The sequence below is a fragment of the Mus caroli genome, chromosome 7 (assembly GCF_900094665.2).
Source record: "Mus caroli chromosome 7, CAROLI_EIJ_v1.1, whole genome shotgun sequence".
In the NCBI taxonomy this organism is placed as follows: Eukaryota; Metazoa; Chordata; class Mammalia; order Rodentia; family Muridae; genus Mus; species Mus caroli.
The window spans coordinates 25576532-25594109 of NC_034576.1; the positions used below are offsets into that span (position 1 = coordinate 25576532).

Consider the following 17578-nt stretch of genomic DNA (forward strand, 5'->3'; position numbering starts at 1 on the left):
TGCTCTCAACCACTAAGTCATCTCTCAAGCCTTGATAGAGTGTAAATGTTTTACCATGTGATCAAGCAGTACTCTCTGGGGACTCATCCTCTTAACCCAATGACGAAGGACTCCATATCTTAAGATAGGTATTATGGGTGGCAGGCCTAAGACAATTTCTAAGTCACAATGACATTCAGACAATGCTATCCTATTTTCTGAATGCCAACATCGGAAATAGCACCCCCAGCAATAAATGAAAGCATAGTCCTACCATAATTCCTTGAGGGTGCAGTTTGGATATTTCAAAGCTTCACACAGAAGGTTCACTCCAACATCTTCCAGGAAATTTGATCCCAGATCAAGGAGAGAGAGGTGTTTGTTGCTCAAAAGAGCTTCATAGAGATGTCCACAGGCAATAAATGTGAGACAGCAGTAAGACAACCTGAAAGAGGATCGCATGTCAGCAACTTACTGTTGAATTCACATGCCTCCTCAGTTTTTCATGTTCTTCCTATACTGAATTTCTACTTTGCATGAAAAACAAACTGAAATAGTCTGGTGAGATAGCTAAACACTCTTGCTACCAAGCCTGAGGACCATCTGGGGAACCTTGCTATAAGGTAGTAGTCCCTCAGGAATGGGTGGCTTTCAGAGCTTGGCACCTGGTTGGCCTTGTGTGCCCTTGTCTAACAGGTGACATTGTACAGAGCTCTCTGCAAGGTTGTATAACTCAGCACATCCATCCTACTCTGGCTTCCCACCTAGATGATAATTAGGTCCTGTAGTATAATCAATCAGCCCATACTGCTCCTTTGATGGCATGACCAATTAGTGCTTTCCACCTGTACCCCTAAAAATCCCTTCTATGCCCTATCCCTGAAACAATAAACTAGACTTGTCTTGTTCTAGCAGTCTCTGCATATCATGCTGTCCATATTCATGGCCGTCTGAACTGTGATCTCCACCTCTGGCCCCTTTCTCCTCTCAGACTGGTGGCCACAAGGACCTGAGTTAATTCCCATAGGATAGAAGCAAATAACCAAATCCCACAAAATTGTCTTCTGTCCTTCATATGTTTGCAAGTTCTCTCTCTCTCTCTCTCTCTCTCTCTCTCTCTCTCTCTCTCTCTCTCTCTCTTGGGATAGAGACATTTTCAAATATTTTTGAAAAACTAGATCACCACAGATGTAGGCAAAATTGACTGTTGATTTACCTGACAACTTATTTGTAGAACAGGAAGTTGACTAATATTTCCACCCATACAAGAAATTTATCATTTATGATAAATCCTTTTCTAGTGACTCCATTAAGTTTTTTCATTATACTCTTTTGTTGTCTGTGTGTGTGTGCATGTGCATGTATGTGCGATTGCTTGTGCCTGAGCCTGTGTGTGTGCCTGTGCATCTGTCTGTCTGTCTGTCTGTCTGTCTCTGTACACATGCATGTGGAGATCAGAGGACAGCTCAGATGACATACTCAGGAACACAAGGAATCTCCTTTGAGATAATGTCTCTCACTGGCCTGCAACTCATTTATTAGACTTAGCTGGTTGTCCAGCGAGCCCCAGGGATCCATCCTGCTGCCTCCAGTTCCTCAGTGTGTCACTAGCCCTGGACTTTTCACATGTGTTCTGGTGATCAAATTCAAGTCATTATGTTTGAGTGGCCAAGCGTTTTTACCAACTTAGCTCCTACTCCAGCCAAATCCTATTATTTTAAATAATTTTCCCAATCCTGTTACTTGTATGGGTTAAAGGCTGGTATTTTAAAGACTAATATTTAAGGCAACTCGTGATCAGTGTAGCTCTTTATAATTACTACTCACCAAGTATAAATTTAATCTACTACATAATATCAAATGGTAATTACATAACCAAAAAATTTTGTCTGGTAATGTAATTTTTTTCTCTCTTTTGAAACATTATTCAACTTTTTATAGTGCATTCTTTTCTCCCTTTCTTTCACAAACATCATTTCAAGACTGGAGTGTTAGTTCAACATTTATAATCACTTTCTGATCTTGCAGAGGACTGGGGTTCATTTCCAAGCACCCGCACAACAGTTATGTGTTGCTCATAACCTCCTATGATTACAATGCCAAGGACTAATGACCTCCTTTGACTTCTGCATTCTCATTTACATACAACTTATGCATACATATAAACCTATGCAAGGACAAACATACATACACATAAAATTAGTAGGGAAATAAATAAACATTTATTTTATTTCATATTAAGCATTCCTTAATTAAAGTGGAAGTATGTGATGTTCCAAAATACAAAATGTTTTCAACATCCCATGCATGATACCACAATAAGAAAATTCCACAACTGTGCTCATGTACAAACACAAAGGCACTGAAAATAATGTGTAAAACTAACCCCAAGCCATGTGCACCAACACAGCATGTAAATAAATTTCAGTGTTGAGCTTGGTGACAATTACCCATATTCATAAAATGCAAATATTTCAAAAGAAATTTAAACACTCTCTTCATAAGCAGTACACATAAAGGATGCTTAATTTGAACTAGTTTTCTTTGATAAACAGGTGTCTCTATAATTGTCACTATTCAATGTTCCTACATTTTATATGATTGTTCATATCTGTAAGCCCCACAGGTATGTATTACTGCATTAATACATGATCACAGAGCACATAATACTGTGTGTCTCTAGACTCTTCCTCTTCCACAAGCAAGGTGCCTTTGAGCACATTCTCCATCTTAAGGCCTTTGATGGAATAGTAAGTTATCCAGTATGGCTTCCAATCTCTTTCCCGATGCCTCATCTTTATTCATGATAATTACATTCACTAAGCTAAAATTATGTAAAAGAAGTTTCAGAAGTAGCCTTGACTTGTCTGAACTGAGTTTCATGGTATCTCTGCTTGCATTTGCTCAACTTACTGGTATGACATCTGAGGCATAGATAGTGACAGAGTCTAATTGCATAACACAAGTTCTCCTGTATTCCTTAAAGAGTATGTGACCACCTTTATGATCCTCAGACCAATGTGTAGCATTCTGCAACATTTCCAGGGCATGCTCTCCTAGAATAACTCACATCAGTGATTCCAGGACACAGCTTGGATCCTTCAGCATTTTACACAGTAACATCACTCCTTTGTTCTTCAAGGGATTTTCAACCAATGAGAGATGTTTCACCTTAGAGTTGATAAGGAAAGTTGCAATTATGCCACAAGCCTCACTTGATATGTCACATTTTCCCAACCTACATGTGAGAAACATGTCACAGGTTAGGAATAAAATCTTTAGGTGATCTATATAAGACTGTGTATTGCTTAGACAAATGCCCCAGATTCTAATACCAGTGCAGACCTATATTATAGGCTTATTTAATTTATAAGCATGATTGCTTAGCTATCATAGTGAATTTATAGAGTTCTACTGATTGGGAATAAGCCCAAGCCAGTAGTTTTCAGTTATGGGTGATTTTTACTCTCTAAGATCTATTTGAAAATGTTTGGTGATATTGGTTGTCACAACACTCAACAGAAAGAGATATAGTGTTCCTGGAATGTAGTAGACAGAAGCCATGTCTTTAATGCACATATGGACCCCATCACTAAAATATGATCTGCAACCCTATAAGTCTGATTACTCTTAACACTTACACACACACACACACACACACACACACACACACACACACACAAACACTTCTCAAGTCTCTCACAGTTACCCTCCCTTCTAGATTTCTGGTATCAGTTATAAAGCCCATTGTATCTAACCTGTGGTTCTGATCAATCAGCTACAGGTTGACATTCTTACATTCTTCTCATTGTGTTTAGCTTTCTGAAGATGTCATGAATCTTAAAGGATGTCTCACATGCCAGTTTAGTATATTCAAAAGATATGATAAGGATAATAGAAACACTCAGAGAGAACATGTGCATAGAAAATCTCTAGAAGGATCCCCAGAACAAGAACCTTTGCTTCATGGATGCAGTGTGCTCCACGTGGATATATTTCTAATTTCATTCTATCACCATGATAAAACACTCTCACCAAAGCCAACAGGAGATGATTGGGCTGATAACTTCCAGGTCACAGCATCACTGAGACAATAAGCACAGGAAGCTGGATTCAAGATTTATGAAGGAGCTGTTTGCTGGTTTGTGATTAGCTAGCTAGTCTTATTAGAATATAACCACCTGCTCAGTTAACCATGCCCAGACACAGTAGACTGGACCTTCTTATGTCAACTAATCCTTACCAACATTCCCAACATTCCATTCGAATAGACAATTACTGAACCAAGGGTCTTCTTCAGGCCAAGATAACAGTTAATGCTAAGCAGGATGAAAACTCTGAAGTTTGGTTATTTTTAAATGGACACGTTTCTATGTAAGCATGATCGGATCACTCCAAACTGAAGTACTCGTGGAGGACAGGCAATGAGAATGATAGTTACAGAACATGGTGCCAGCTCTGTCCTTGCGGGAAATGGCCACTATGAAGTAGCTCACCAAAGATCACCTCATTAGAATTATAGTTTATCCCATCACCTGGAAATTGTAGGAAACTTCATGTCTGGAATCAAGACAACAGTCCAAATAGAGGAAATATTTCTGCTACCATCACTAAGCACTCATGAAAATACAAAGGTTTGTAATCCCTTTACACAGCTGGGAAAAAAGTACAAACTGCATATTGCCTAACATAAGCCACTGTAGCACAAATGTTAATGGTGTTAAACACACATCTGAGTTATCATGTCACTTAAAGTGACAGTCCATCTATACCCTTCCAAATTCTCTGAAGTCTCACACAATTTCCACATAGCCCAGTTACAGAGCTGCTTCTTATCTTTCTTCTCTAGCCTCCCATCAAGGGCCATGTGAAAGTTTTATTAATCAATAGTTTCTATGCTGATAAGTTTTTACCAAGCACCTCTACAAGTTGACCTCTGATTTCTATGAGGATCATGTCTCATGCACTAAGTAAATAAATAGAATAAAATTCATATATTGTATTATGTTGGTATTCAAGCCATTAGGAAAAATAAGCCATCAAAAAGGGGGAAATTTTTAGAAGGAAATGGGAACCAACAGAATTTAAATGAATTTGACAGGAACATTTTATAAACATGCCTAAAAAATGTCCTAATGGGGAATCTGGAGATATGAATCAGCAGTTATCACTTGCTGCTTCAACATAGAACTAGAGTTCAATTCTAGGCACCCACACAAGATAGTATATAATTGCACATAATTCCATCTCCAGGAGACCTAAAGTCCTTTCCTGGCTTTTGAAGGCACCTGTATACAGGTGTTTGCATACAGTGTCTGCATACATGCACGCACACATGCATGTATGCAAAAAAAGGGAAAATGAAATAGTCAAAATGAAACTTATTTTCTACAACATGTGCTAAAAAACATCTAAAGTTAAGCCTTCAAAGTGATTATTCAAAATCATTATAAGGAAACTACTGTATGAAAAATTCATTTACTTACAAGAGCTCCTCCACTCCACATGTTGAACATTTCAGAGCTGAGCACAGCATCTCAACCACATCATTAGAGAGATCAGTGCCATACAGGTTCAGGTATTTCAGTTGTGGTATCTGAAGAAATGTGCAAAATAATGAACCATCTCCAAAGTTAGTCATGAAGGAACAACTGTGAGATAAAGACCAAATTTCATATTATACCAACATGTGTGGGTCCATGGCAGAACAACTTACATAATCCTTTCCCAGGCTTTGTTTTACACACTGTGTTTTTGGGGGCATTCTGGCTACCCCATAAATTCTTATTGGTTGTCTCTAGGTACCAGATAAGCACTAAGGCTCAAGCTACTCAGATCTTTCCCTTTTATTCCATTTCCCTCACCCACCCACATCTGCGTAACACTTAGAACATTGTAAGGAGACTCATGGTTATCTTCATATTAAACTCTACATTGCCTTGTCACAGGTTAATATGGTTACCACCTCATATTGTTTTGGTAAAAGGAACCTGAATGGAGCAATTGCCTCCATCAGATTGGCATGTCTGTGGGGCATGTCATTGATCAGTAATCAGGGTAGATACATAGTTGTGAGGGGCATTACCCCTGGGAAATTAAGTCTAATATGAATAAGAAAGGTTGTGGGGGCAGGTCATGGGAATTCAAGCCAGAAAACAGCATTCCTTTATGATCTCTGCTTCAGTTCTTGNTTTCAAGGTCCTGCCCTGACTGCCCTTGATGATAGTTTATGACAAAGGAATGTTAAAAAAAAAAGCATTATTCTCCCCAAGACTGCCATTCATCACAGTGTTTATCATAGAAACAGAAAACAAAGCAGAATTACATTGTATATAAAATACAAATACTTAAGTTTGTATTAATATTCCCAGCCATATATCCCAAAAGAATGACCCATTTCTCTTTAAGAAATAAAGTTTTCCCTTTTTTTTTCTTTTTCTTTTGTTTTGTTTTGTTTGGTTGGTTTGTTTTGCTTTTTTGTTTGTTTGTTGTTTTTTGGCAGAGGTTTCACTTTAAAGCACTGGTTGTTCTGAAACTCCTTCTGTAGACCAGACTGGGTTCAAACTCAGAGATCTACCTGCCTCCCTAGCACTGGAATTAAAGGATATGCCACCATCAATGGGATTATTAAGCACTATATTTTAAGGCATCATTATCATAGGATGGATTCCAGAATTTAAGAAAATTAGATATAATTGTTTTTTGTTTGTTTGTTTGTTTGTTTGTTTGTTCTCTTTGTATTTATTCACTTTCAAGATGGGAAAAGTGTAGCCAAACTTTTAGGCATTTCCTGCCAGGCCAGGGCATGTTTCCTCATGATGACAAATATCTGTCATCATGAAGATTAAGTAACACTGGGCTGGACAGATGGCTTAGTGGTTAAGAGCCCATATTGTTCTTGCAGAGAACTAGAGTTCAGTTCCCAGAACCCATTGTTAGGAAGCTCACAACTGTTTTTAGCTCTAATTCCAGAGAACCCAGTTCAGATGCAAGCATACATATTCACATTTAAAATAATTAAATATAGACCTTTAATTAGCATTCATTATAGTCCTTATAACATAGTCAATACCTGCCTAGTTTTATTTTAGTGCACACACATACACACACACACAAGATGTATAGGCATTTTAAAAACTATATATAAATCAGATGTATGTATGTGTGTGTGAGACACAAACCTTCAAATATATGACTCTTGGTACTATTATATTTACTACTTTTGATTTTAGTTCTGCATTTATTTATGTATTAATTGTCTCCACAAGGAAGAGGGAATTTTTCTTCTATCTACTTAAAGAATGAATGACTACCAAACTTACAACAATCTTTGGAGCTTAAAAACAGTCAGAGGCATAGTAGGAGTTGGAGACAAAGAATGACAGAGGACCTCTATGACCTTTTCATTGAAATGACAGCTGTCCAGATCCAACACACGTAAGTTACAGAAAAGAATGGATAACCTAGTCCAATTGATGGCTGAAAATCTGCAATGAGATAACACATCATTATTCTCTAGTGGGTAAATTCAAGATATTCCTAAAATAGGCACATCACTCCCAACCCTTTCTCAAAACTGGCAGTTACCCTTGACACTGGAAAAAATTCATACAAGCAAAGTGGGTCCATATAGCATAGTGATTAAGAAAGTGATCCCTAGGGCAGGAAATGCCTAAAAGTTTAAGACCATTTCATGTTCTTGAATAGGACCCAAGTTTGATTCCAAGAATCCATGTAGAAGCCCACAACCATTTGTGACTTCAGTTACAGAAAATCTAATCATCTCTTCTGAGCTCCACAGACCCTGTACTCACATGGTACATAAACATATATGCAGGCAAAACACCCATCGTATTTAAATAAAATAAAAAAAATCTTCTTCAAAAAAGGGGAGTAGAGTAGAATAGAGAGGAGAGGAGGGAAGAAGAGACAATGTGAGGAAATACAGGGAGAACAAATGAAAGGAAAGGAAAGCAGGGAGGGAAAAGAAGAGAGAGAGCACTGTGATACAAAATGCCATCTGAGCATTGAATATACATTGCAGTCTTGATCCACAGCAGCTATGGATGCCTTATTTGGCCTGCAAAAGACCATGCCTCATACCAGTCAATATAAGGTGGGGAGAAGGTCACACAGATCTACTTCTCCCAGCTGAACTATTGGCTTCTGGAGAAGAGGAGTCACCTTTTGTGTTACACCAACAAATGAGCCCACCATTGTCTAACACACTGTTTTAAACCCATAGACTCACTTAGTTTAACCCTAAACTCCATAGCTGACAAAACAAAAAGATGTCAGTGTGAGAAAGGAACTTGTAAAGAAGTCAGGTGATGAGATAGAAGGGAAACAGAACTGAATAGAAAGTGAGAGTAACCAAATTCTCTCTATATATAGGAATAAAACTACAAATCAATGCACTAAATAAAAATTATAATAAAGAGAGGTGGCTTGAAATGAGATAAACTAGAATTAAATCTCTGCTGTGGATTCATTACTACTATCTATGATTCACTGCTGAAGGCATCTAAATTTACCAGGTTCGCAAGCTCCTCCTCTTTTAGTGAGAAATGTAACTTTTATGTGAATTAGTATAGATGTTTGGGACTCCTGATGGAACTGCAAACTATGTCGAGTAAGATTTACACATTTTGATCAAGTATGAGCTAGCAGACTAAATTTAATATGTGACAAGTCAACTATGAAACATAGCATGAGCACCACCTTAAAACATACACAAATTCTCAAATCCTGTCCAATGTAATCACCAGGACACTCTAAACAGTATGAATAAAGGAAAAGTGTCAGGCACTGAAATGAAGCTGCTTACCTTTCTACCTAATACTGGCTGTGTGGTAAATTTCTTCTTTGTATAAATGGAGGAACTTAACACATGGAGGGCCACACAGCTCCAAACAGCAGTATCAAGGCTCAATAGAAATCCTTTCTGACTATACCATCTAAACAATCAAGCATAGACAAGTAATAGCTTTGCCATGCTGGAGAGAGGGTTAAGTGGGTAAGTATATTTGTTGTGCAAGCAAGAGAACTTGAGGTCAGATTCACAGTACTGACGTAAAAAGATGGACATGGTTGCTTGAGGCTGTTGCCCAGCATTAGAAGATGGAAACAGGTAGCTCCTGCTATCTTACTGGTTAGTTTGCCTTGTCAAGATGATTAGAGACTGTCCCAAGGTATTAAGGCAGAGAACAATAGAGAAAGATACCCATGTCTTCCTCTGGCTTCATCATGAATTTGCATTGACACATCTATAAAATATTGCTCTGGATAGTAAGGCAGAAGAAAAGTCAAGTACAGTAGACAAGGCTTAGAGACATACTCACTTTTGGTCCAGTTTAAAGTTTTCTAAGCTACCATATTCGGGATCATAGATTTCTGAAAAAACTTTCTTTTGTATATGCAGGTGAAGGATTTTCAATTTTGAGGCTCGCAGCAGACTGTATTCAGCTGCTCCTAAATCATCACTATCACTAATATCAACAGTAATTTCTTCAAATAGGTTCATCACTTGATTTACAAATCTTTCCTCCTGGTTTTCAATTAGACAGAAGAACAGCTTCTTGGGATGCATCAGTTTCTCATTACACTCTGGTTGACTGAGACTTTTAAGGTATCTAATGATCTCCTCTCTTACTGTTTTGAATGATATATTGCCAAAGCATGGTTTAAGCAAAGCAAGCACATGTTTAGTGGCAATTCCAAAGAAAAATGTCTCTGCATGGGTCCATTGGTTCTGTTTATGAGCATATATTTCTCCTAAAAGTTGAGGTAGGCTTCCGATAACTGGGTGATATGTGTCTTTGTCCTGTTTGAGAAAATAGAACAGGGTAGCAAAGTACCACTGTAGTGTAGAATGATAAAACATAATGTTGTTACCTTGAATTTGCAGAAATTTCATTTTCAGCCATACTGTCTTATTAGATTCATATATCTTATTCCTCCTGAGGTCCTCAGAGTCAAACACATATACCTGTTTCCACATTCCCTCTGCAGCCAAGGTGCACAGGGTCTTTAATTGGGACCTCTTGTATTTAGATGAGCCCAAGTCAAATATTGATTTGAATGCACTCACTATAAATATTGTGTGGATAGCTGATGTTGATTCACTGGAAGAGATTACTTCCTCTCTCGAATAATGCCCCCACATTAAAGAACTACAGATCATCCACAACATACTAGGATTGCTGCATAAAGTAAACAATGGTTCATTTTTCTTTAAATCCTTAAAGACTTCTACACCCAACTGAATTTTGAAGAAGGACACACAATAGAAATATATAGATTGTTCAGATAATCCTAACATAATGATCTCCCTAGGATTCTGCAGCAAAGGAATAATTTTTGAACAACTTGACTCTCCCAATTCAAGAAGCAGAGAGCATTCTGGGAGCATTATTTTCTGTAGCAAACTGCTCAAAACATTTTGTGTTGGCAGCCTCTTCCTCCAATCATTGCACAAGTTTGTCCTGAGTTCCAATTCAAATTTCAGGTAATCAAATCCATCCAGAACAAACAAGACTCTCTTTGGATTGGATAAAATGTCATCCAGTGTCTCAGAACACTCAGGCAATTTACTTGAGATAAGCTCAGCTAAGCTTAACTCTGTGGTTTTGTTAAGTGAGAAGACAGAGAAGAAGAAAACATAATGAAACCGGTTCTGCAGTAAAACTCCTGATGCCCAATCCAACATTGCTTTTCTTAAAAAAACTGTTTTTCCTTTTCCTCTAGTACCTAATACAACGGCAGTAGTTGGGTCTGACTCAGAATCAAATATGTCCAGTAATGCTTTGTATTGACGATCTATAATGATGTTGTAGCTTCTATCAGGCATATAAGTGTTGGTCTCAGATGTCCATATGTGTTGAAATAAATTCCTCATAAACTCTTTGTATTTATTTTGTTTATCTGGGTTTGATGAAATCAGAATACAGGGCAATTAGGAATAGAATAGTCCTAAGAATGAATCACAATATTTCCTAAATACATGTCTAATGAATAATCTATACTTCTGCATGACCATGGGTTCTGAGGTGAGCAAATAAAAGGAAAGCCACCCTCACCTTCTCCTGCAATAACTTCCCATTTCCATTCATGTGAACCTGGTGTAGGTTTCTTTCCCATTGAACTACAAACAGAATGGTTAGGGCCCCACCCAACCCTAACCACTCAACCAGTTCTTTCTATACCCACATCTCTAGGTAGAAAATACTATTGCATACAATTCTTTCCATGCTGGGCCTCCAATCCCCATGCTAGATATGGCATATGAACATTCAAGGCCAATAGAAAAAGGAAGTCCTCAGAAGGCAGGGCCAGTTAAAAGAAAGAAAAATCTGGATCCCCTTTAGAGTCAATTGTATGTAGGACTCCTTCTCTACCTGACAACTCTATAATACCAATAAACTTTGATTTCACATTCCTTAGAATTCTTCCTGCTTTTACATGCTTTAATTGACAAAGAAAAATTACTCAACTAGTCAGAATTATCTTGGTACCCAACATGGGTCCCACACCGTTTTCTCATATCCATGGTTATATTTCATATATTGTCTTTAAAAGCATTGTGACCAAACTTATAACTCACCTCTGAATAGCAGCTACTGTAAAGCATGAATTCTGTGTATTTATTGCATTTCAAATTTACAAAGGGCATGGTACCTCCCAGGAGAAAATCTGTAAGTATTTCATTTTTACATGCTTTTATGAGGTAGGACTTAGATTGTTTCTATTTAGTCTAAAAGTGAGGAAAGCTAACTTTTAGCCTCCCTCAGCCCTGAAGCAGGCTGATCCAGACTTTGACCTTGCTGCTACTAAGGAGATTACCTAGGGTGGAACCTTCCAACCTAGATGGCTCTTTTGTTCTGTCACCTGCCACTGCTCTCTCCAAGACACTGCTACCTGCTGAGAAGCCCCTGAGATATTCCAGAGGAATATTCTATCCTGCAGTAGCGTACAGGCTGGCTCCAGACCCCAAGAATGGACTGGAAGGGGATGGGCCTTCCCCCCTTGTAAGCACACTCTCTTAGTAAACTGGCGGGCCTTGTACAGAATCATGTCTTGGTCTCCATTAATCTCTCGCTATCTAAGTCTCTTATATCCCCAGCCTGCCTCCCAGGTGTACCCCGTGCAAGTAGGTCGCAGGCTGCCATACAACAGATCGGCGTCTGAGCCAGGGACCTTGGGAACGGCAGGAAAACACTGAGGAAATCGCTGTCTTGTATGGAGCTCCAAGGAAAGGAAAGAATCAGAGATTGTATCAGGCTCGGCGAGCAACAGGTATTTATGCTAGTGCTGGCTTTAAACTTCATTTTTTTAAAAAGTGTTGCTGGAGGTACTGAACGATATGGGCTAAGTTTGAAACATTGCTAACCTGGCACTTTTTCCACTTAGAATTTGACAGCGAAATATGTGTGAGACTAGAAACTGTGAATCAGGTGGTTGTCTGCAGCTTTTAAAAGCTGTTTCAGACGAGAGGAATAGGGATTAAAATGATGAAACAGGCAGTTTTCCACAGTCGAGAACTGCATCAGGCTAGAGAATAGGGCTTAAAATAATGGAGTAAAATATATAGAGGAAAATGGATTTTGAAACGCTCCCAGACACAGAGAGAATTCGGGGGACGCCCTGCTTTATTCTCTCTGGCTCTACAGCAGAAGTTCTCTGCCCTCTTTGTGTTGTCTAATGTCTGGTGCACCGGTCCATTTATGTGTCAATTCATGTGTGTTTTTGTTTCATTGTCTGAATGACTGAATGCTCTGTGTTTCATGTTGGAAAATAAAGATGTCTAAAACTTTATCTGCTGGCTTAGCAAGAGAGTGGCCACTCTTTAATCAGGCACAGCAGGAGGGCTCCGGCTGGAAAAACATTTTTTTTTTTTTTTTTTTTTTGAGAAAGGGAGTCTGCAGCCTCTTAGTTTTGGGGCAAAAAGCTGAGAGATGGTTTTTTGCCTGGAGAGTTCTCTGCAATTGTGATTAATGTGTTTAGCAAATGACAAAGTGCTTTTTTATCTTATAATTATAGCTAGAAAAATTAAAATTCTTTGATTGGTCTAAATTTATAAGACTCGTGTAGCCACTTCATTTGGTTTTTTACTGGACTTAGAGGTGTAATATGCTCTGTGTGTCTTCATCGTAGTGTATTAGTTTATAAGTTATCGGCTATGATCAAAAAGGTGTAACACTGGTTACTAGAAATTTAAGTTTTAAATTGGCAACTGTCTTTCAAACACGTGGCATAAAGCAGGCCAAAAAAATTAGGCCTCTAAGGATACTTCTAGTTGAAATAATATTTAATGTGATTCTTATCCTTGAAAGTAGAATTAAGATAAGATTCAAAGCAATGTCTCTTTAATGAAGCATTAAAATTTGCACTGCCATGCATTCATAGGTATAAATTGGCAGCCAAATTTCATGATAGTAATGCCTCTAACATTTATTCTAAGGGGATAAATTGTTTTGAAGTTGGGTTTTTCTTTCCCAAAGTTGTAGTTATAGTCTAATATTGCAAAAGAAACTTAAAATTTCTAAAATCTGTCCTCACAGCAAGAGGAACAAATCTCAGAGCAGCCTCTGTAGTCCTTGTGTGACTTTCTTTTGTCTTGCAAACAGTGTTCCTGGGGGAGGTTCTTGAAACTTGCCTCTCCTTGCCTCCAGGGAAATTTTCTTTTGGCTGAAAGAACACTGTTGCAGATCTATCCAGATGTTTTTCTAATTAAAGTTCTAATTCAAAGTTTATAAAGGGTCAATCAGACTATAGAACTTATAAAGGCATTACAATCTGGCTTGCCTACTTCATGTAAGGTTATTATAGGTTTAAAGGTTTGTTTTTTCCCTTGCTTGGTAAAGGGTTCACTTCTAGTGTGAACTGGTGATCACTGGAAAATTTTGCATCTAGGTATGGCTGAGATGACTTTACATTATGTAAGAAAAATTTTTATCATCTCTGCTTCAATATAAGAAGCTAAGAGTTTGAATCTTTCAGTGTATATTGTTTTCTAAGTGGAAAGTATTTTATTAGTAATGCCTCTCAAGGGAAGTTTACTTTAAATCCTTGATCTCACACAAGGAGCTTTTAGGTTCTGGGGAGTAGCTGTTGCTCCAGAAAGATTCAGAGGCAATATTCTTTTAATACTTAGGGTTTTACTTATACCATAATATCGTGGTACAGAAAATCTAAGAAAGATAAATTGATTTGCTTCAAAATTTTATTTTCAAAAGCTTCCAGGAAATGTTAATTGGCTAAGACCTTACCTTAAAGTCACCACAGGAGAACTTTAGCCTTTGTTAGGTGCTATTAAGTGAGACACAAATTAACTGACAAAGAACAAAAGGCTTTGCAGAAAATAAGAGAGCTTTTATCATTGTTATCAATTATAATCAATGGTAATTAAATATTACCTGCTTATTTTAGTTATGTGCCCACAACAATTGACAAGAGAAAACATTGTTGTAAAATCATACTTCTTCACCTCAAAGTAAAGTTTTAACATCTATTAAGGCCTCTGTGGTACTAACAAAGAATTATAAGATAAATTCATATAGTTTGGAATAACTATAACAAAAACTGTCTTAAGAACCTGACACAGTGTCTGTTCCTTGTTCAAAACAGCAATTAAATTGGTTATTACAGAATATTAATAATTGATCTATTGCATACCATCATTTTAAATAAAATTGACAATCAACATCCCAAAGATAAGTTACAAATTGTTTTTATGCATGCTTTTGTATCTTCTACAAATTCATTCTGCTGCTGGGCGTGGTGGCGCACGCCTTTAATCCCAGCACTCGGGAGGCAGAGGCAGGCAGATTTCTGAGTTCGAGGCCAGCCTGGTCTACAAAGTGAGTTCCAGGACAGCCAGGGCTATACAGAGAAACCCTGTCTCGAAAAACAAAAACAAAACAAAAACAACAACAAAAAAAAATTCATGCTGCATGCATCCCAGTTACTGTGTTTAAAAACAACCCCTCTACGGGAAATAAGTAGATGTGAATTAGATCACACATTTATTCTTTTGAGTTTCCTCCTGTTTCAGTACAGATAATTAAGTTGTGTGCTGTAGATGGTGTTTTAAAATGCTGAACATTCAAACCTTAATTTGTATACTAATGGTCAATATTATATCTTAGAGTTCACAATTGCTTAAGATTGTTCGTCCCTCAGATGCTATTAATTCTCAAATTTGAAATTGCTTATGCATATACAACTCATAAGAAAAAATGCTATCCTTTTAAAAAGGCTGTTTTTGGACATTTAATAAATTGTTCTGAATTGTCTGGACAAGACATCTTAAAGCAATGCCATGCTGGATTTATATCTCAAGCAGTCTATAGGTTCTACATAGAAGATGGATTGGATATATAATCTCACTCTTTATATATTCAAAACAGTTATGGTTTAAGATAATATTTTGGTATTCTTGGAACATGTGCATGTCAAATTGTAAAAAAAAGAATTTGCTCTTAGTTTCCTCAGTTACTACTTGTGTCCACATAATAGTGTTAATTCTTGAGGACTTATACTTAATCAATTGCTACAAATAAATGCTCTTATTTCTGATTAATAAATAAATAAATTATGCACATGTGACTATTAATAACTTTTCAAGCTTTCTAGTTACAACTGCTCTTGAAGAGAAACAATTGAAAGTTCAATTAGTCACTACCCATGTTACATTAATACTGACTATAACAGTCAAGTATTTGAGATGTTTTGTCAACAAATTATTAATTCTCAAGGACAAGGTATTGTGGAACTTTAAAACTTTAGCTTCTTAAAAGACAAAGAAGGGGGAAATTATATCTGCATACATATTATTTTGTGCATTCCCATGCACATTATTTAAATCATACTTTTATTTTAGAATTTTGAAATTTGGATGTCAAAGAACTTAATAAATGCCTTATAATATCTTAAAAGGATCTACATATTGGCATATGGCTTGATCCTAAACAGATACCTTATTAGGAAAGGGAAAAGCATAGGTTCTTTCCACAGAATGCTGCCAAAGCATGACAACTGTCAGAAGGATTCATGTGACAAGCTGACCTGTGAGTTTACTGAGTGCCCTGACGGTGGTGACAAGAAAGCTGAATTGGTTATATGTTTTGACCTACCTTTGCTTGCCTCTGTCCCAGATTGGACAAACTAAGGTGCCTTGCTTCAAGCTTTTTAATCTTATGGGACATAGAACATTAGAGACCGTGGAATCTGACTTAGAAAGATTAGTCACAGGAAACAGTTATAGTGATTCTTCTCCCTCCCTCATTGTGACCAGTTATTCTAACTCAATCTTGGACTGGTCTAGTAATAATTCCAATATTAGAGATTCCTATTGAAGACAGCTAAAAATCTTAATCACCTAGCAAAGTTAATTTGGAGCACAGCCTCCACTTCCAGAGAATCTCTGGCTTTTCTGCTAATTCTCAAAGCCAGCTCCCCCACACCTGGATGCCAGAGCCCTAGCTTGATTGTTGCTAATTTGCAACTGAATAAAGTGCCTGGGCTTCCACAAAGAAGCTTTTATATTGTTGCTTTTTGTCACGTACTTTGGCTGAGTCAGTTTGACATAGCGAAAGCTGGGAAACTGACCGATGAAGCAATGGGTTTCAAAGGGAACTCTCTTCCTGAAGTCTGACAGTTTTCTCCTCAAAATTTTAAAAATCATAATATTAATCCTCCACTCACCGTTAGTCTAATGTATAGACTCACGTGCACTCTATTAAGCATTACCTTATAGTAAATGCCTTTTAAGATTGAATTCTAACATAGCTAAAGCCTTTCCCAGTGTTCTAAGATCCCAGATAACAGCAAGGAGCTTAACCTATTCAGTAACTAATTTAGCTCTACCATAAAACAATAAAACACTAGCCATTAGCTCAGTTATCTGCAAAAAGAGACTAAAAGTCTCACTGAGATAGAAATATTTACTACAAACTACATTCCACACCAGAGCAAGTTGATATACTATCCTGATAATGGAAATTCTCCAAATTAGATAAAATTTAACAAGGCCTAGAGAATTTCGGGGTCAGTGACACTACATTACTCTTGAAGCCTGTCAAGAGTTAAACACCCTGGAGCAATTAACAAAGTGTAAAACTTTTGCCTGGTCAGGGCTGAAGCAGGTGCTAATCTCTAAGTAAGCATAGTCTTTTTAAAGTCACTCCTCTTGCATCTGGAGGGACACTTATCTATAACCTAAACATTTATCTGGTTCCTGCAAATTCTTTTGTAGTCACTCCTCTTGCACCTGGGAAACTTCAATGTACCGTATCTGTTATGTTTTACAATTTATGAAATTTGCTGTAATATAATAGTCTCATGTTTTACCAAGACATTACATTCAGATTCGACACCTCTCTTGTATGTGTGTCTCTGTCTGTCCCATCCGACTCTTTGCCCATCTGCTCGAGAGACTCTTTCCTACGCAGGCACGGGACCCAGAGGGTCTGCGGCAGCTTTTCACTGCCCCGCTTTTGTTTCTCAAGCAGGTCAGCCATGCTGTTCAGCCTGACTGCAGCAGATGTAAAGCCTCACCTTCAACAGCACAGGTGGCAGTTATTAATCTTCATCAAGAAGC

General features: G+C 37.6%; 1 protein-coding gene across 3 annotated transcripts in view; it reads right to left on the minus strand.

The window, feature by feature from the left end:
* Positions 1 to 249: 249 nt before the first annotated feature.
* LOC110299026 (NACHT, LRR and PYD domains-containing protein 9C) overlaps positions 250 to 17578 on the minus strand; it is a 29218-nt gene continuing 11889 nt past the window's right edge. Inside the window, exons 3-7 of one of the 3 annotated variants that reach the window (XM_021168605.2) lie at positions 9321 to 10902; positions 7302 to 7466; positions 5466 to 5630; positions 3050 to 3217; positions 250 to 424 (exon numbers count right to left, since the gene is read on the minus strand). In XM_021168605.2, the coding sequence (XP_021024264.1) occupies positions 250 to 424; positions 3050 to 3217; positions 5466 to 5630; positions 7302 to 7466; positions 9321 to 10902 (2255 nt within the window). Of the gene's footprint in view, positions 425 to 3049; positions 3218 to 5465; positions 5631 to 7301; positions 7495 to 9320; positions 10903 to 17578 lie in introns of all 3 variants that reach the window. The other 2 variants (XM_021168606.1, XM_021168607.1) reach the window with 2 other exon arrangements.